This window comes from Gallinula chloropus (genome assembly GCF_964237585.1).
Source record: "Gallinula chloropus genome assembly, chromosome: 3".
NCBI lineage: Eukaryota > Metazoa > Chordata > Aves > Gruiformes > Rallidae > Gallinula > Gallinula chloropus.
In genome coordinates, this window is record NC_140087.1 from 3,824,850 (window position 1) to 3,845,154 (window position 20,305).

General features: G+C 42.0%; 1 protein-coding gene across 3 annotated transcripts in view; it reads right to left on the reverse strand.

Moving 5' to 3' along the window:
* TPD52L1 (TPD52 like 1) overlaps nt 1-20,305 on the reverse strand; it is a gene marked incomplete at its 3' end in the record, with an annotated part of 53,596 nt that overhangs the window by 19,813 nt on the left and 13,478 nt on the right. For 2 of the 3 annotated variants that reach the window (XM_084261290.1, XM_084261289.1), the window contains exons 1-2: nt 19,031-19,141; nt 11,924-12,072 (exon numbers count right to left, since the gene is read on the reverse strand). In XM_084261290.1, coding sequence (XP_084117416.1) covers nt 11,924-12,072; nt 19,031-19,078 — 197 coding nt within the window. In that variant the 5' untranslated portion in view covers nt 19,079-19,141. Of the gene's footprint in view, nt 1-11,923; nt 12,073-19,030; nt 19,147-20,305 lie in introns of those variants that run through there. The other variant, XM_084261288.1, reaches the window with a different exon arrangement.

Below are 20,305 nucleotides of genomic sequence, written 5' to 3' on the forward strand. Positions count from 1 at the left end.
TGTAAGATTGCAAACCTGTGCCACAGAATCACAAGGTTGGAAAAGACCTTTAAGATCATCAAGTCCAACCATTCCCATCCTATGCTAATTCATATCCCTAAGTGCCTCATCTACCCTTTTTTAAAACACATCCAGGGAAGGTGACTCAACCACCAAAATACACTGGCCATTAAAATAAAAACACCTCCTGCTGACTAAATCCAGAAACAGAGTATTTTCTTCTTCACTTTAGTTATCTGAAAGCAATAGGACTTTGAGGAGGCGGGAGGGGAAATAAGAGAAGATGAACGTTTGCAACATGGCACATCCCATTCTATGTCGGGTCCTTTCAGCCCAGGCAACACCTACTGCTCAAAGTCCTCCGTTGAGGACTGTGTGTTGCAAGCCACAGGTCAGAAGGCAGAAGCCAGGGAATGCTCTATCCCTTCAGACAATCTTCTAATCAACAATTAATCTTCCTGAACACAAACGTTTTGATTTTACGTTCACACGCCACAAAAGGCCTTCCAGACTATTGACATAACAAGTTCTAAAGCTGCCAAGTGAAACGGCTCCTCCCTGTGAAGGTGCTTGTCTTGGTTTTCGCTGAGTAGCAAGGCAGCCTACAGGGAGCAATTTAAGACCAGGGGACCAGATCTCTAGAAACCTGGGGTTAGATAAGCTGAATCAACCAACCCACCACATGTGCAACGACAACAAGGGCTAAAACATTGCTGCAGTGACAGAAGGAGCACGAATTGGAATTAGAAAGGAAGGAGCACTGGTTATGCCTGTTTAGTTTTCCTGGTGGAATACTGAGAAGGCCACAAAGGCTGTTTTCACCGGGTGTCCTTTCTCCTCAGCCAGTCTGCCCTGCATGTAGCAAGAGTGCAATGTTCCTATTTCACTGAGGCTTCATTCTCTAGCTTTACCAGTTTAATAGCTCTGTTGTTCTCTTGCTGTCAGTGGACATACTCTCATATAAACTGGAGTGGGTTAAGACCCTAAAAAAGCCATTAATAATTCTTCAGTAAAACTATGAGCACATAGCTTTTTGATTTGTTGCCTAGGGAAAAAAAAAATCATCAAATATTCTAATGCCTCTGGCATAAAAGTCTTTAGACATTTTCCTCACAGGGAAGCTTTTCCTAAGCCATCCAGCACAAGTGGAAATTTTGCTGATGTCAAAATGAGGGATGAGGCTCGACTTCCAGGTCTAAAAGGTCCTTGGTGGCAGAACCTATTTATGTACAGGTTGACTATACATAGCAGAATACTCTGCAGCTATTCTTTTGAACTCTTTTTTTTTAAAAAAAAAAAAAGACACATCAGAGTTAATTTTATTCACAGGCTTTAAAACAAAACAGCAAAACAAAACAGCTCAGTGTCTTACCTTTCTGCTGCAGGTCCTTCACACTGTGCAAAACTTATCAGAATAGTCCCAGATGCCCTGTGCAGCAGACAGGCTCAAATTTAATTGAGAAACATTATAGTCCCCTACGTATTGCTCAACATTACATTGGCCAGAATACACCTTCTGGGGACTGGCTGAAATGACACTGATTTTGGCACTCAAGCAAATCCTGTGTTTTCTCTGTAAATCCCATAAACCCAACATCCTCCCCACTAGCATGGAAGACATGGAGACTGCATTTATGTTCCTAATTCTTCTGCCATTACATAACAGCACAAATCCAGCTAAGGCTGTTACACAACTGGTCTTTTTTCAGCACCAACTTCAGCAAAAATGACCCTTTTCATGAACCCCTCTCTCCCTTTCACAACACTGAAGAGGAGCTTTACAACAAAACAAGAAAGGTAAAAGTTAAGTGCAACATGCAATACCTGGCAGGAGAGACAGGAAAAGGTACCCTGCATCTTAGTGGAGCTCACTGATAGATTAAAAAGCAAGCCCCCTCCATCCCTGCCTCTCCACCATCTCTCCTTCCCAAATAAATTACCTTTCCACAGAGCACACTGCCTCAGTTGGTTATGCTCTGCATTGATATGGAGCACGGTATTAATAACCTGAGCCAGCAGTTTTCATATCTTCACCAGTTTGCAGGTTTGTGTCAATGAACTGAGCAGCTCACAAAATTTTCAGAAGCTTTAAAAGGGCAGAAATAAGGTTGGATATTCCAGGTAAGACCTACCAACATTTATCCATTGGAAGAAGTGCTGTACATACAGCTTAAGTGCTCCTAACACCACCAAGTGCTCTGCACACTAAGCCATCTACAATACCTGTGCCCTCTCATCCTTTGTGCAGCCGTTGCTGGCAACTGTTAGGCAAGTACCGACCACCCAGCTCATGGGGACAGGTGATGGCATCTCAGCAGTCAGCCAGACACCGACTGAAATAAGGCCAGGGACCCTGAAGCTGAAGGCAGGAACGATCCAGCAGAAACAAACTCAGATAATACTGGACACAGAGATTCAAGAAATACCACCTGCCAACCAGCCCACAGCACATGTGTTTACACAAGTACACCTTTAGGCACCTTCTTACAGTAACACAGAGTCACCATGATCCCTCTGAGTTTAACAGCACTATGCCCTGTGCTTGGCAGCATTAGTAGAAGTGGGAACAGGCTACTTGATTTATGAAGTGAGAGTAGGAATGCCTTCTCTGGTTGGTGGCATCTAGAACTGCTGGTAGTGGCTAACAGGGATCATAGTCCATGCTTTTCACTTGCCACCTGTCCTGGTTTTGGTGAGGATGGAGTTAACTTCATTTAACTTTCCTTTTGTGGGGGTAAAACCATGACACCACCTAACAGTAAATATTTATCATGTTCTTCATAGACAAGATGGATTAAACAAATGCAGCATGTGAATCGCTGTCACCATTATAAACTTATAATTAAAACTTTCCTGTGTCCTTTTGAAGACTCTCTTTTGATAGGACATTGACCTAAGAATTTCATCCACCGACTTCCAATTGTAATTTGTTTTTCAAAACAGGGCATTTCTTTTACAAAATCGATTGTTTATAAAACTGATTATTAGAGGCTATCAGAAAATACACTGATACTGCAGCTGTATTTTGATAATATTGCCCAACACGTTTAGAGGAAGCTTTAAAGGTAACTCACATCTCCAGTACCATAACACATTAATTAGGCAAAACAGATTCACAGCATACTTTGACTGCACTTTCACCTGACAGTTTCATATACTGCATTTGGGTTGTACTACCCTATGACAACACAGCATAATTTTTACAGCCCACAAAGGCAAAAGAAAGGAGATACTGCTTCATAAAACATGAGGTGTGAAGGAAACAGTGCTTCAGGTAGAGTACAGCCAGGCAGCAGACAGAGAGAGAGGCCAGAGAACCAGACATTTAAATGTTCAACATCCAGAGGATAAACCCAGGATAATCATGCATGTTGTTTGATCCTGACTCCGTACAGAACTGCCTTCCACATGGCAGAGTTAAATCTAGCCTTCATTCGTAGGGGCAGTACGTGGGCTGCTGACAGAGGTGGGTTATAAATACAATATTCATACTTTTGCATGCCAATCTGCACATTTGACCTACTGCAGTAGATTATAAGGAATCTAAATTCAGCTTCTGCAAAATTAGTACATCTGCTAATTAGTACATCTTCATTCAGCATTGTGCCTCCCCATCAATGGTTGCTAGCAAAACTAATCCATTTGAGAAGCCCTCTTCTGTGATAAAGCTTACATAAGATTCAACAAAATGCAAACAATTAACAACAAAACCATACAGTAGAGCAGAGCCTGGTGGCACAAGCTATACCCTATGGAGCTTGCTGCTTCTTAGCTCTCAAGCCATTAGTCAACTTAAGAATGATGTTTTGGAATCAATGTAAAGCATCTGGGTCTCTGAGAAAGTCTCAGCTAGAAAACTGTTTTTCTGTCAATTTTCTGTGAAAACCTGGGCTCAACTTTAAATAAATTATGCTAATGTGCAAATTAAATACATGCAAATATGAATGGCAGATAACACATACATAAAACATTCTCTAAAAGCATTCATATTGCCATTTTGCCTACAAATGAACCCTAAGGAGCTGTGGGGTTGGCTGTTTTGGGGTGCTCATTCCAACTTCAAAAACAAACAATGGAAGACACACATTTTTAGACGTTCCTCCCTTTGCCAGGTGCATTAAGAATGAATTGAAATGGCACTTGGATGGGTACATGTACCTAAATCAGTCAAAGGAAGTATGCCCCAGGTAGTTCCTCTCCCATAGAGAGAGAAAGGGCAGAGCTGAGGCAACCAAACCTCTGCAGGTTGCAGGGGACCTGCCTGCAGCCAGAATCCTGTGCGCAGCACATGGAAGGTGACTGTTGCGTAGGCTGGAGAGTCAGGAAAAGGGGCAGGCAACACATTCTGTGCTGCCCTGCACTGTAACCTTCAAAACTTTAGGGAGAAATTTGGGATACAGTTGTGGGAAAGACATTATTTTTGCCGTGCAGCACAGAAAAAGAAGCGGTGGTGGCGCAGTTAATGTCCAGCTAGAAAAGCCACAACATGTTGGCTTAAGCGCAGATGAGCTCAAGACATTCCAGTTCATCACACCTTAAACTATGCCAGTGACACTGTCTGGGGGCTCTGTACTACACACTAGACCAATGAAATTATGCAAATTAAACATATCCCAGCCTCCCTTTTCCTTTTCTTTATCTTTCTTTCTCTTCTTCCTGCCTTCCCATTCTCCTCTCCTCTCCTCTCCTCTCCTCTCCTCTCCTCTCCTCTCCTCTCCTCTCCTCTCCTTTCCTTTCCTCTTCCCTTCCCTCTCTTACTTTCCTTTTGCTTAATTTCTGTTTTTTGTTTTCCTTCCACTTCTCCTTTTCCTCTCCTTCCCTTTCCACTGATCCTTTCATGGATTTTTGTTTTTTTTAAACTCCCAGTCATTTCAGATATTCAAATTTATACTCAGGCCTCCTCTCCCCTCCTCCCAGTTAGATATACATACATACATACAGATGACTACAATATACATATATATTTTTTCTAGTGCCCAATGATAGTTACAGTGGTCTTTTTCCTGAGAAACTAATGCTAGGTTCTGGTGTAAACTAGTGTACATGTATCTTTTAGAAAAGGGACAAGAATAGACTAAGTTAAGTTATCAAAGTCCGTTCTCCACACTTTGAAATTCAAGGCCAGAGATACATGTGGCAAAGCAGCAAAAAAGCCCCCAGCCTTTTCTTTGAGGTGGGGATGAACATTGCCTGATCTGACTGGAAGGACACAGAGCCAGTGGAAGTGAGAGGCTCCCTCCCTTCACTTCCACCCAGCACCAGCCCACACACAAGTAACGTGCTTGCTAAAGCCAACATGCCATTTCTTCACTTACACAACTGCTACATTTACTTGCAAATGTAGAGCAGAAAATGGCAAAAGGTGATTACACCCTGCAGTGAACAGCAACACCCACATTTCTCTTACTGCCACTCATAACAAGTACGTGTGTGGGAACACAGTATACTGAATTCCTAACAGTCACAGTAGGACTGGGGTTGTCCACAAATTGTACCCGACTTCTGATAAAACTCTGCACCTCCTGAGCACAGTAGTATGTATTTAAAGTTACACTAATGAAGACTGTAGATTTTCAAGTCTAAAACACATGCAGTGCAACTATTACTTTCTATTTTCTCATCACCTGGCAGAAATTTGACTCCAAACCACGAAGTTCTCCCTATTTGTGGAAACCCATGCAATTGTCCCCGGGGTCCCTATGAGCAGAACTAAGCTTGCTCACATAGTTTTCCACTGGTAGTCAACAGAGAGATCTTTATTCTGTCACTGGAGGGAAAGGCCAAGCCAGAGCAATACTGAAATCTTCCTAAAAAGGTAATATTGAAATCTTCCTTCAAAAGACAGCCACCACCTGGGAAAGCCCCAGGCACTAAGAGACATGATGTCTTAGAGCACTTACAGTTCTCTTGATTCTGGCCTCTAATTCATGAGATTTTTCTCTTTCTACAACAAGTGATGATTTTTGTCTGTGAGGGGGAGGAAAAATGAACAGTAATTTAAAAAAACATAGCTTTGTGAGAACCCTGTGGTAGATGGCAGTCTTGCCTGGGTCCACGTTCCATCACATCTAAGGCTTAGAAATCCCCTGTATAGAATCACTAAGTAAATGGGCTTTGAAAAATTTCATTTTACTACTACAGCCCTCAAGGAGAGATTGGGTTTTCTTTAAGTTTTTAGCTATTCCAATAATTCATTGGCCATGACAGAACTGCTTCTTGCAGTGGTCTAGATGTCTAGGCCATTGAGTTTCTTTGGGGGGGGGGGGGGGGGGGGGTGTTATATCAAAACCAACCATTTTCATCTTCCTAGGATCTCTCTCTGTAGATACATTACTATTCCATCCATGGGTTGAAAGGTTATCCATTTAAAACAGAGGAGGTTTGTGCCTTCTAAGAGTTTCCAGAAAGAACGACAAAGGAGATTCTGGGAACTATTAGGCTGGAGGTTATTGGTGAGTAGTTTTACAGATACAGATTCTGCTCCTCAGAAACTCAGTAGTACCAAAATATCTCCTGAGAGGACAATACTACCAATACTACTATGTCCTACTGTTTTTTGTTGTTTTTTTTTCCCCCAGAGAAATGCAGAAGAGGTCCAAATTAAAAGCTGAGGGACAAAGCTGAGCACGGTTACGACATAAATGCTTAGCAAAGGCCAAGGTATCTTGTGGATCTATGTCCTTCAGTTCCATGAACGTGAGGAACTGATGAAGACGACAAATTAACCCTTGTAAGCCTCTCCATGTAAAACACAAAGCAATTCAGTGACTGCATTGAAAAATAGCATTATGTGGGCAACAGGAGTCTCGGGTAGTTCAACAAAGGGAAATGAGAGTCCTGCAGTTTGGGACCATGCACCAGTAGAGGCTGAGGATCAACCAGTTGGTTGCAGTCTTGCAGAAAAAGACTCAGGGTCCTGGTAGACAGCAAGTTGACCATGAGTCAGCAACGTGGCCCAAGATACTGTTAGTAAAGGTGGTTAACAGTATCCTGTGCTGCTTTAGGCACAGTGATCACAGGTCGAGGGAGTTGATCTCTTCAGCCAGGTGACAGGAGATGGGACAAGGGGCAATGGCATGAAGCTGTGCCAGGGCAGGGACAGATTGGATATTAGAAACAAATTCGTTACTGAAAGAGTTGTCAGGGCTGGAACAGGCTGCCCAGGGAGGGGGTTGAGTCACCTTCCCTGGATGTGTTCAAAAAAAAGGGTAGATGAGGTACTCAGGGATATGGTTTAGCATAGGATGGGAATGGTTGGACTTGATGATCTTCAAAGGTCTGTGATCCTGCCCCTCTACTCAGCCCTGATTACGGCTCCACCTGGAGTGCTGAGTCTTGTTCTGCTCTCCCCAGTACAAAGCAGACACGGTCACACTGGAGCAAGCCCAGCAAACGGCAGTAAAGATGTCTAAGGGATTGAAGCCTCTCTCAAATGAGGAAAGGCTGTGAAAGCTGTCTCTGCTCAGCCTAGAGAAGAGAAGGCTCATGGGAGTATGTCATCACTTCCTATAAATAGTCATATGAAAGGGAGTAGGGAAGATAGAGGCAAACTCTTCTCAGTGGTATCCAGTGAAAGGGTGACAGGCAACAGGCACAAATTGAGCACAATAAATATGTAAACAACAAAAAAAAGGTTTTTCACAGTAAGGATAACTGAACACTGGAACAGGCTGCCCAGAGAGGATGCAGAGTCTCCATCTTTGGAGATACTCAAAACCTAACAGGACGTAGTCTTGAGCAGTGTGCTTTCGCTGACCCTGCTCTGAAAGGGGGAGTTGGACAGTCTCCTGACATTGCTGTCAACCTCAACTATTCTGTGATTCTGTGTAAAACTAGGTCAATCTTTTTAGAAGCTATCATCTAACCTTAATGCACTATGCAGTGAAAATCTGAAGTATGGAAGGCTAGAGAGAGCTGCAGGAATTTATTGAAGCACCACCAATCAAATGGCTTTAATTAAATAATTATACTGCATTCAGGTTACATAAAATCTTTCATTTGTAGAAAAATGTTAATTAGAAAAGCCCAATTCTGGTCTTTGTAAATATCCCTGTAAAGACATTTTTAATGTCTTCATTTCTTAAACTAAAATACATAACCCTGAAGCATACCAACATTACCCTGCTTCTAGTGTCTAAAAAAAGAATGAATTATCGAAGTTTAAAATATGAATAAACCCCCTGCATTGCTAGAAGCTATCTGAATATCCACCCACCTCTATTCACTGGAAACCCAGTCTTTAAAAAGGTGTGTGAGGGAAGTCATTCCAGTTGAATACCTTACCACCATGAAAGCAAATTAAACTTGAGGCAATCATTTGCTCTTACTGATATCCTCTAGATAAAGTAGAGCCCCCTGCCACTCCTAACTCATAGATTATACTAAAAAAATCAGTGCACTGAAGAGTAGCAGAGGAAACGAATGAGGAACTTGAAAAATGCATTATGATTCCAGTCATCATAGTAGGTGAATGACTTCCAGGTGCATTTCATGCAAGGCTGAAAAATGCAAACTACATTACAGGTGTTCTTTAGAGAAAAACAAAGCTGATGAAAAAAAACACTAATTCCATACCAAGAAAAGCTGCATATTACTGTTGCAAATGTAATGTCTTACTAGAGGGAGGTAGAGTTACTTTTGCATACCTTAAAGCATGAATTCATGACAAGGAAACAGACTTTATACAGAACTATATGTTGAGCCTGACATACACTTCATTCTACACAGGACATCAGCTGATTGACCTCAAGCTCTAGCTTTCCTCGGTAAGAAAATGGTGACTTTTTCTTTACTTTTTAATCATAGCAATCCCTTAATGACAATTTCTTACATGTAGATGTCAAGCATGCTCAGGGATAACTCCTAAGCTACCTGTGGCCAATCATTTAAAATGTAAATGCTTAAAAGTAGTCGGGAACTCAAGTTCAAATTTAGTCACTCCAGGTGGCATCCAGCCTGAGAGTTAGGTCATGAGTCTTAACTAGTTGTTCAGACACATTTTACAGAATTCTTCCTGAGAGAAGTTCACCCCTCTGCCCCTAAGACCATTTTAACCCTAAGAATGCAATCCTAAATGGAGAGCTTAAAATTATCATTAACAATAAGAGGACACAAATCTGGTGCTGAATTGTTCTCTGTGGCTTTGAAAACTTCCCCATTAAAGAAAAGTGGTTTTAACTTCCAAAAAAGCACAGCAACTACAAAACCCAGAAAGACATAATGAAAGGAAAATTTGCCTCCTTAAACCCAGATCTTTTTAAAATTTCAAATGACTAATTGTGGCTTTATAACCCTAAAGTAAATATTTTGAACTTTTCTTTTTTTACGAGCAAGTTTTTTATCCTTCCTAAACCAGAGAATCTTGGTGAGTAATGCTATCCCATTGCTATTTTGGTGCAGAAACAATGAATCATATCTATTACTTAACACACCCATTCTGAAGAATGCCAGATTACCTTGATTAGTACTGGCATGAGTGTCAGCCAGGATTATATAGCAGTTGGACCGTGGACATGAGAATTTTCTAGGGCACAAATGGACCCCTGCTGCTCATTTCCACATAATTACTCGGGAATGTTCATCACCTAATGGCTTGTTGGTTTTGAAATTCATCTTTAAAATGAATTAGCAGCTCCCATACTAATGTAGTCTCTTAGTCTCTCTATCCTTGTGTAAAATGTCAACATCATGAAAGGAAAATGAAAAGCAGTCTAGGAATTTGCCACCGGATTTCAAGTAAAAGGGAAAGGTTTTGTTTTAAATTTCGCTGGTGTTTCCCAGTGATTCTAGTTCAGGTGTCTTGTGCCCCTCTCTTCTAAAGCTCAGTGTCCCTGGACTATCCTCTGCTCACACAGGCCAGACACCCTCACCAAGTCAGCATGAGTGCTCCTGTTAACAATAAGTCATGAGAAATAGGACCTAGCTGAGAACCTTTCCAAAAGTTACAGATAGGAGTCATACAAGCTACATTTTCTAGAAGGAGGTTTCTGCATTATTTTACTTATTAAAACACAAAGAATGGTTATTTTAATGTAAAAATGTATCTTGTTACCTATTTATTCCAAGTCCCTGCCAGGGACTGTCAGTGCACCAAGAGGCCCTGCAAACTACTCCACCCCCCACTCCCATGGCTTTGGCAGCCTGGGCTCAAGGCCAGCCCTGACACTACAGAACTGTGTCACCTTGGGGAGGACTGTGGTGACAGTGCTGTGCAAGGAAGAGTTGGGAGAAGCCTTATTAGGCACATCTGCCCTTCATTTGACAGCTACAATAAAGCTTAGACTGCATCTAAGGCCTTGGTCCTTGGCCTGACGTGCCTGTAGCTGGCCAGGTACCTCACTGATCTCGACTCACAGATTTGACTTCCTGGCTTCACCTTGGACCTGGCTCATCTGTACAGACTCATCTGGAGATCTGAACTGTTGGCTTGACCCTGTTTTCTGTCATTGGACCTGCTCTGCCCTCTTTGTTTAGGTACTGTGGGACTGCTCCTTCAAGAGTGATGACACTGCCCTGCCCACCTTGCTGTCAACTCCCAGCCCAGCCTTGCTGTGGATGAGCTCACTCTCACTTCTCCCTAAATGTCAAATTCAGTTGTCAATTTAAAAAAAAAATTCAAAATCTCAAATAACTTTTCAGACAGCACTTGATGCCAGGCAGTGGTTCTTTCTACCAATGTTGCTTTTAATTCAGCCAAAAAAGTTTGAGAGGAACGTGGTATGTTCATATGTGTAAGTACAAAGATCAGTATGAAGCTGAGACCAGCCCCTCAGTAATCATCATGGTCCTCATAGAGCTTTGAAATTCATAAGTTTTATTTGTCATCTCTGTCGGTGATGCTCCATCAGAGGTACAGAGCAGAAGATATTTTAAGCTCACAAGTACCACTACCTACCCTGGGTTTGAATTTTTTGGTGGCAGATTCAGGATAGGTCTTCCCATTAAGACCATATGTTTATTTTTAACTCCTTCCTTATATGAGACAAAAGGCTTGCACCAGTAGCTCTTGGCAGCAAGCTGCAGCCCAAATAACCTCCCTCCCTGCATCCCCATCCAGGAACTGGTACATTTTTAAAAGGCACCCTCCTGGAAGGCAGCAACTGAAGCAGACTACAGACTTCCATGGTATAATTGGTTTGGTTGAAAAAAAGAAAAAAAGAAAAAAAAAATCAAGTTAAAACCATTCCAACAACAGCAGGAGAGTAACAGCTGTTAACATTGATGCATTCATTGCCTTTTGCTCTGGGAACCCAACACCTCTTACATATTACACAAGGCGAGTTTCACTGATCTCTGAACTAGCTACACATGCTGGACAACAGTAAACCAAGGCTGAGAGAGGCTTCAGGGCCTAAGAACACACTGCTGGAAAAGAGCAAAAGATTTGACATAGGCAGGATTTAGGATAGTCTCTAAGATGGCATAATTACTCCACCTTTTTTTTAGTTCTGGACAACCAAACCCAGGAATTAGAGTCAAATATCAACTGATCCTGATGGTACCATTTTTTTAAATAGCTGCTAATGCTGATTACTAAAACATAATTATTTTCAATTTTTCTCTGTTGGAAGATGAAAAGTGTAATACATTGAAATTAAAAAATGGTTCTTTCCCTCCTCAGTAGGGACTCTGTGGGAATGTCTCATGGGACAAGAAGATTAACCTCTCAGGACCACAATGGTTTTATTTGCCCTGATTTTGCAAGAGTGAAGTGTGACACAGTAGCAAAGCATGTTGCTGCTGTAGAAAGGTGGGGTTTTTTCAGATCACTTTGCTCTGAGAACTTTGATACCTTTGTCCTTGCCATCTACTTCTCCTGGAAGGTATATAAATTGCTGGATGTCACAGGAAGCCTCATCAAAACAATACCCCCCAACACGCTCCACAACATACAAGGATGAATTTGGGTAAGGGCTGTACTCACGCAGAAGTTGTCTGCATATCATGCCAGCTTTTGCTAAAGTTCTGCTTCAGTTCATTCATCAGACTTATGCCAAGCTTTTGTTTAATTTCAACCAGGTGCTTTTCCTTGGCTGCTAGCACTTGCCGCAAAGTTGAAATTTCATCCTCTAGCTGAGAGACACAAAGAGGAAGGAGAAAGGAGAAAGGTGTTAGCCTGTTCCCACAGCAGGATAAACACACGTGATGTTAAGAGATTAAACACATCTCACATAAACTGAGTGCCTGGGGAGAGACAGAGAGATTCAAGTGCTTGTTGAAATCATAAAGACAAGTCCAGAACAGAGCCAAAGACATGTCCAGTCATTAATGTCTCAAATTGTGTCACCTATGTGCTCCATGATATGCATGCATCTGGTAAGAAAAAGAATTCCCCAGTAAGGAAGTGACCACTGAGCAACTGGCCAAGATTTGCCTTAGGGCATTCAGGGGCTCAAAAATCAGCTTTTTGTTTGCTAGTAAAATGGGAATTGACAGAACCAGAAAAGACTGGATAATCAGGCAAATATCTCTCTTTGAATGGGCAGGCTTTTCACTTCCTATCTCCACCTTTATAATCTTCCACTCATCAAAAGAACAGATGCACATTCCTATGAAGTTGAAAAAAATAGCATTATAACGTGTGACTTCATAATACCATAAAAGGTTACATCCTTGTCACATGACTTTTGCCTAAGTATTTTAGGCCCTATGTATTTCAAAGCTGTAGCATAAAAATATCTAGCAAATGGACTGTTAACCTGAGTGAACAGGTCCTACCCGAAGCACAGGACCATTCAGAAGACACAGATTAGTCTTTTCAGAGCTCCTGGTCATTAACCAAACTGTGCAAACTCAAGTCGTAAAGACACCGTTCAGCCCAGGGAGGGACATAATTCTCACTGCAGTGAACATTATTTGAAACCAAGTTGGTGTTTCAGCAAGGCAAGGACCAGAACACTTGACTGAGAGGAGGGATGATTGGATCAGCCTGCCACTGGCCCAGGACGCAACCCATGGGCAGTGCCCGATGGGCAGGGCTTCCCATTCCTCATCCCGACGCCTCCAGAGCCAATTACAACCAGCACTCAGGGGTACTGAAGCTAACAAGGGCAACTGACACCAGAGCAGCTGCCTTTCACTTCAGGTTTAGAAATTCCCTTACCAACTGTGTTCCTTCCTCCATATGTTAGTAGGATAACATATGGTAATGTATCTGATTACCATATGCTAAATTCCCTGGAACCACAGTCTCCCTGTGATTCAACTCCATAGGCTGCAGGGAGGGAGGCAAGCACCAGCTGTATCAGTTGCTGACCTCCAGGGCTGTATTTAGGATGTCAATACCAGCTTTATTTTTATTTTACATACACATATGCATCCTGCTTTCCCCTAAAACTGGCTGAAAGCTCACTGCTCTTGGAAAAGTCTCACCCTTGAGTCCCCTAGCTATCAGTTCCTTTTTTGTCACTACCTGCTAACTGAATTATTCATGCAGCTCCAGATTTAAGTGACAGGACTACAAACACAAAGCAAAGCCATGACCTCAGGGAAGCAGGTATCTATCTGTTCAGCAATGCCTCTGATGCCAGCACTGCACGGGAAGGATGGCTAACAATACAAATTTGCTTTACTCCTTTCCCACGTCCTTTATGCTCCATTATATTCCCAACCTGCAAACGAACCACTGTCAAGAGGCAGTGTGAGTTTGTGTTCCAAGAGGATAACTGGTTAAGTGCTTACAGAAGAAGAAACCACAGACGTCAGCGTTCCTCAGGCGGCAGTTCAGAGCTCCCTGTCGTTGTTCCCCACTTGCAGCAAAGTCTGCCTGACTATCACTGCTCAAGAACTTAACTTAAACCAATACCAGTGTGCTTACATGTACTTAAACATTAATGCTTTCCATATGGGCTGGCACGATGCTGATCATTAGGTACCTGGATATGTAAACACTCGAGGGCTTCTATTAAAATTACTTTCCATCTGTTCCATTGAACAGACACCTAAAGCTGTAAAGCCTTAGGCAAGCATTAAACATGTGCTCGATGGCATATGTATGAACAACATTTTTTGACCATATTAATAATAATAGAGTATTTTTCTTTAGAGATCAGCTTTGAATTGACAAAACCTTCCTCAAGTTCTATCATTTTAAAATAGTGGCTGACACAAAGCCTTCCTCAAGTGCTCAGATATCAGTGACTGAAGACTGGGAAACATGTAGAAGGAATTAGGGACTTACAGTAGGATCCTGAAAAGCATTTAAGTAGGTTACATACCTAACTCCCATGGAAGCCAGGAATCAGCTCTTATAAATACAGACTCCAATATAAAACTAGGGCTTAAGTCAACAGGTTAAAAACTAGTAATATGGAATAAGGACAGTGAAGTCCAACACACAAACAAAAAAAAGAGTATTGCCTCTATTCCTCTTCCTCGTATTGCCTCTAATTATTTTAGGGTAAAATGTGCATTTTATGGAGTTGAACTTCCTTTAAAGATGCTGGCATGCCTGATAAAAACCCGTAACAAAACCACACCAGTAACCTTTCCCATTTCTTTCAGTAGACACTCACAAAACAGCTCATAAAAAAATGAACCAGGAAGTACTTATTCAGTAAAATGGAGCATTCTGGATAAACCACTATTAATAAAAAAATATGTTGGTATTATCTGAGATACACAGAGTACTATGTGGAGGTGGAAAGGTTCAGCTATTGGTTGGAATAATACTGATGAATGGCTGAATGGTAAGCTGAATAGTAAATTGAGTATTTATTTAAGGATCAAGACAGTACTAAGGGGCTCCAACAGAAAACAGAGTATATATACTTCCCATTAGCTTAAGCATCCTTTTTCCCTACCACTACCCAAGCCCAACGTGTAGTGTCCTTGGCTTGTCTGCCTGCACAGCCCTCCTTGCTGGTGCAGCTGAGCTAGGTGAAAGCCATCACAGAAAACCAACCCAAACCAAGGGTTATTATTAAGGCAGATCTGTTCCCAGATCCAGTGCAGTAGGTGCACAAGCCCCGCTGCAGGTACAGCATGGAGGGGGCAGGAACAAGCGTCTGGAGATGGAAAACAGTCAGTGTAGAGAGCTGAAAACCAGGTAACAGCCAAAAGAAGGTAATAAGGAGTGACCAGCTCTATCACTGGTAGGAAGAGCAATGCTGAGGGGGTACTTGATAATGGAAAGAAGTTCACTTTGTGAGGAAGAAAACAAACTTTTCCTTCATTTCACTGGCTTTCAAAAAAAGCCCTCAATACTGGATCTTCTCTATACCATTCCTTCACACAACCCTTCTTATGCCTGAAGGCACAAAGTTACAGACAATTGTCTCTCAATGAAGCCAGTCCATGGGACCCTTAAGTTCTGATTAGCTATTGTATTTAGTAAACTAGTGATGGTTATTGAATTGTTACCCTGAGTACCTGTTGATTTGTAAGTTTTTCCTTGGGTGAGCAGCACCCAGAGACATCAGGGACACTCAGAAATAAAATCAGTCGTAAGTTTGCAGAAGGAGGTATTCCCAGCTTTCCTGGAGGCACAGTAACACACAGAGCTGAACTCAGAACCTCTGCATCAGCTAGAGAGCTTGTAGATCAAACCAGACAGCTGCTTTTGTGAAGGTATGGGAGGGGGAAGACAGCAAGGAGGAAATCACTGCTCTGATGAGTGTAATGGAAGGACAACTGACAGCAGCGAGCAAGATAGCTCAGAACTTCAGCCCCCATCATGACTCAAGAGTCACCCTCACACTGAGGGAGGAGGAAAATAAGAGCAAAAAACCCTGCTTTGCTAATAAGCTAATGGCTTTACAGAAAGTTTTCAGGCTAGATTTTTTTGCTATTATTCTGTGGTGTCAGACTGACCTCTGTTAATTCAAATGACTGTTAGAAGTCTCTTTGAGAGATACTCATTTTACTTGGACTCTAGAAATTCCAAGACTCAATTAGAGTCAGAGCCCTGCTGTGTTAGGCAGACTACAAATAGAGGAAGAGAGTTAGTCCACTCTCTGAAAAGCTTTCAGTACAAAGAGACTACTAGCAGGAGAATAGGAAAAGATACAAAAAAAACCTTGTCAGAAAAACAGTAACATTGGGTAGGAAAGGAGGAAGAGGAAGAATGCAGAGAGTATATACAGCAGCTACACAACACAGAGATGGAACATATTTTTTTCTGCTTAGATGCTTGCACAACATGTGCTCACAACAGCTTCCCATTATCACAGAGTCACAGAATCACAAGGTTGGAAGAGACCTTTGAAGATCATCGAGTCCAACCATTCCCATCCTGTGCTAAACCAGATCCCTAAGTACCTCATCTACCCTTTCTTTGAACACACCCAGGGAAGGTGACTCAACCCCCTCCCTGGGCAGCCTGTTCCAGCCCTGACAACTCTTTCAGGAACAATTTTTTTTCTAATATCCAATCTGTCCCTGCCCTGGCACAGCTTCATGCCATTGCCCCTTGTCCCATCTCCTGTCCCCTGGCTGAAGAGACCATCGCCCACCTCTCTACAACCTCCCTTCAGGTAGTTGTAGGTGGTGAGAAGGTCTCCCCTCAGCCTCCTCTTCTCCAGGCTGAACACCCCCAGCTCCCTCAGCCGCTCCTCACAGGATTTGCCCTCCAGCCCCTTCCCCAGCCTGGTTGCCCTTCCCTGCACTTGCTCCAGGACCTCAATGTCCTTCTGATGGTGGGGAGCCCAGAACTGCACCCAGCACTCGAGGTGTGGCCTCACCAATGCCCAGTACAGGGGCACAATCACCTCCCCAGACCTACTGGCCACACTGGTTTTGACACAAGCCAAGATGCCATTGGCCTTCTTGGCCGCCCGGGCACACTGCTGGCTCATGTTCAGGCTGCAGTCACCCAATACCCCCAGGTCCTTCTCTTCCTGACAGCTCTCCAGCCAGTCTCCCCCAGCCTGTTGCTGCAGGGGGTTGTTCTGTCCCATGTGCAGCACTCTGCACTTGGCCATGTTAAACTGCATCCCGTTATGTCAGCTGTTAAGTGATTGCAGCATTAAGGAAGATTTGAACCTTTCAGAACAGTAAGAGGAAAGGCGCTGGTTCCCACAGGCTCAAACATGTATTGCTGAACACGTAAGGGCATAGAAGTAAACAAAACTACCACTGATGGAGCAGAGAGACCTTGAAAGTTAAAACTAATAGCTTTTCAAAAAGAAACATTAGGCAAATTCCCACAGAGGTGTTTTTCTGAAGGAGTCAAGGTCTTAGATGTTTTTACAGTCTTTTCTAAGAATCATAAACTTCATTTAGGTTTAGACTTTGTTCACTCTAAATTCAAGTTTTCCAAACCTTTCTTAGCATAATTACCAGTTTTATTTTGTTTTTAAGCATAAGCTGTATGCCCATAAACTGCTGTGAGTATTCAGAAAATAATTTCTAGGTCAGCCACGATCATAATATTTGAAAGGCAATCTCTCACTTGTGTGTTGGTACATGAATTAAAGCCTTTCCATCCCGAGCCTCTGAGAACTCTCTGCTCCCACAGGAATCAACAAGAAAGAAGAAAGCCCAGAAACTCTTGAGATTGATATGCCTCTCTCAAGAGTGTTTATTCTCAGATGGTTGCAGAAAGCTGTTTTTGGAGTGTTTTGGTTGGGTTTTTTTGGAGGTCATCTGGTCCAAACCCCCTGCCCAAGTAGGGCCACTTGGACCCAGTTGCCCAGGACTGTACACAGTTTTAGAATATCTGAGAGGGTGGGGATTCTACAACATCCCTGGACACTCTGTGCCACTGCTCTGTCACCCTCACAGCAAAAACATGTTTCCTGCTGTTTGGGAACCTCCTGTGCTTCCACGTGTGCCCATAGCCTCTGGTCCTGCTGGAAAAGCCAATAATGAATATTGCAATTCCTATTTTATTGCTACGTGATGAACTGCACTGTAAAGTTTCAGCTGCCTTTTTATTACCTACAGATGTGATGGGATCTGCAAAGAAGCCACAATTAACTGTGAACTCAGAAATGCAAGGCTTGATACAACATTCAAGTGAAAAAAGCAGTCTTTTGGGTTTCATTGCAGTAAGAAATCCTAAATTGGCACCGTAGTTAAATGACTGGAGAGTCATTTATGATGTGACTTTTTACAGTATGTATGTAATACTACATCTTGGTACTAATTTAAACATTTCTGTTGTATGAAAGACAGGAATCAATCTCTGCAAAAGCCTTTCCTACTATTCAAATGGGCTGTTGCTTCATTCTTGTCATGTGAAGTTTCTAAAACACTGCGTTAAAAATGAATTATTTCAATTAAGAAAAAAATACCACAGCACGGCTCCCCTCCTTTCATACAGCTGTGATTTCCTTTATTTGTCTCATATTTAAAGTAAGGGAAGCTTCACGTTTTCCCCATTTCATCATTTTCCATTTTGGAATTTCACTTCCATGTCTGTGGTACTCCACAGCAGTAATTAAAACTGAATCCACCAATCCACTGTAGACCAAATCTAGACAAACCCTTTAATCTCTGTAATAAAAAGACCTCACGGTTCACACCTTTTTCCTCTCATCTCCTTGTTATTAAGTATTATTTTTAAGCCTCTTCATGGTGTCATGACATTTCCTGAAGTTCTTTTATTAAGCAAACAACAAATGCAACCAAAATATAAAACCCTCTCCAAACACATCAGTGCCAAAGGAAACACAAATGTGGTGAAATTACTGTGCTCATCATTAGTCTCTTCGGTAACCATCATCATCACATTTTCCTCTGAGCACCACACAAAGAATCTTTTCCATCAGATGTCACAACCACTGTAACAATAATACCACAGATCTAATAAGAACACCTTTCACTCTTTATAAAGGAAGGTTTATAAATAAAGACATGTTTGACTAAAATGGTGAAGTATATTTAAATTTCTCTCTACAATCATCAAGTAGAAGATATTTAATCTTAAAAAATATCCATGGAAATTAATTTCTTCATATTATTGTAGCCTATAATAATTTTGCTATAAAAGCAAATCATACCTTTATAATATGTACTTCACCCTACAGTCAGTACCTTCCAGTTTAAGGAAGCAGAAACAGCAATAGTCACAGAAATTCAAATTCATTACCTTGGCTAGCTCAATCTTCAACTCTTCTTTTTCTTCTTCAGAGATCATACTGGTGAAATCAACATCAGTGACTACATCTTCATCTGCTTCATGCAAAGACTGGGTTTCCAATAGGCCTTAAAAGTAAAGAGTTAAAATGTCAAGACAACCATTATCAATTATTTCAGCTATGATTCTGACCTCCCCTAAAACAACTCTTTCCTGCTAAAGGTCATTTGTATTCTGCTTCTGAAAAGCTGTTGGAAGTATCAGATGGCAATGTCTGCACAAGAGCAATTTAAGATGTGAATGCACCATTCATTCCCAAAAAGCAATCACCTTGGACCACACTAGTCCCTGACTAGGCACTTCCTCACTATACAGTTTTGAGCTTGTTTTAAAGTTCTGGACCTATTTCTGTTACAGAAACTCTTCTCCAGGCTACAGCTGGGACAGCACTTTTCCCTGTATTTTGGTTCTTTAGCGGGGTAATCAGCCATCTTGTTTGACTCCTGACATCTGTATACTGCTTAATAGAGAAGAGAACAATTTCTTCCCCAGGTCCACAGAGATCATAATATAACTTTGTTAAATTTTGGCAGTAGGGAATAGAGGTTACAAGCAGCAAGTCTGGAGTATTCAACAACTCAAAATTGAGTACTTTATATTTTCATGCAGAAAGCAAAACTCCCTCCAGCTTTATGTTGTTTGTTCCACATAGAGTCCCCCAAAATGTACCTGGATTTCCTCCTATTTAACAGAACTGATTTGATTCATATCATCAACTTCAGGGCAAAGCACAATGTGGGGAACTCAGCCTTGTTAATTATAACCTTCCCCGAGTGGGAAGATGAAAAGCAGCAACACAGGTGCTGAACTCCTGCCTGGCACCGTAGGCAAGAACAGAGCACCACCTTTAAGCACAAAGGCTTTTAACAAACATGAAAGCATAGAGAAGTAGTTGATACCTTAGCTATTACCCAAAAAGCAGCTTGCCAGGAAAACCTAGATTGCCAAAGTCACAACAAAAGAAAAGCACACTTATTCAGTATGAATATTGCCAAACCACCTTTATTAACACCCCTCCATCTCTAAATGGAATTGTTGTTTGGTATTTGATTTATTTTGTTTGAGGGTTAATAGTGTTGCTATGGGAATCAGGCTAAACTTGGTCCCAGAGGCCTTGAAAGTCACCTTTCTTTGTGGATGGAGGAACAGCAGTACAGGGCAGCTCTTGGAAATGGCCCAAGTACCTCAAGGGCAACCGGGTTAAGGCTGAAAACCCTTAAGGAAAGA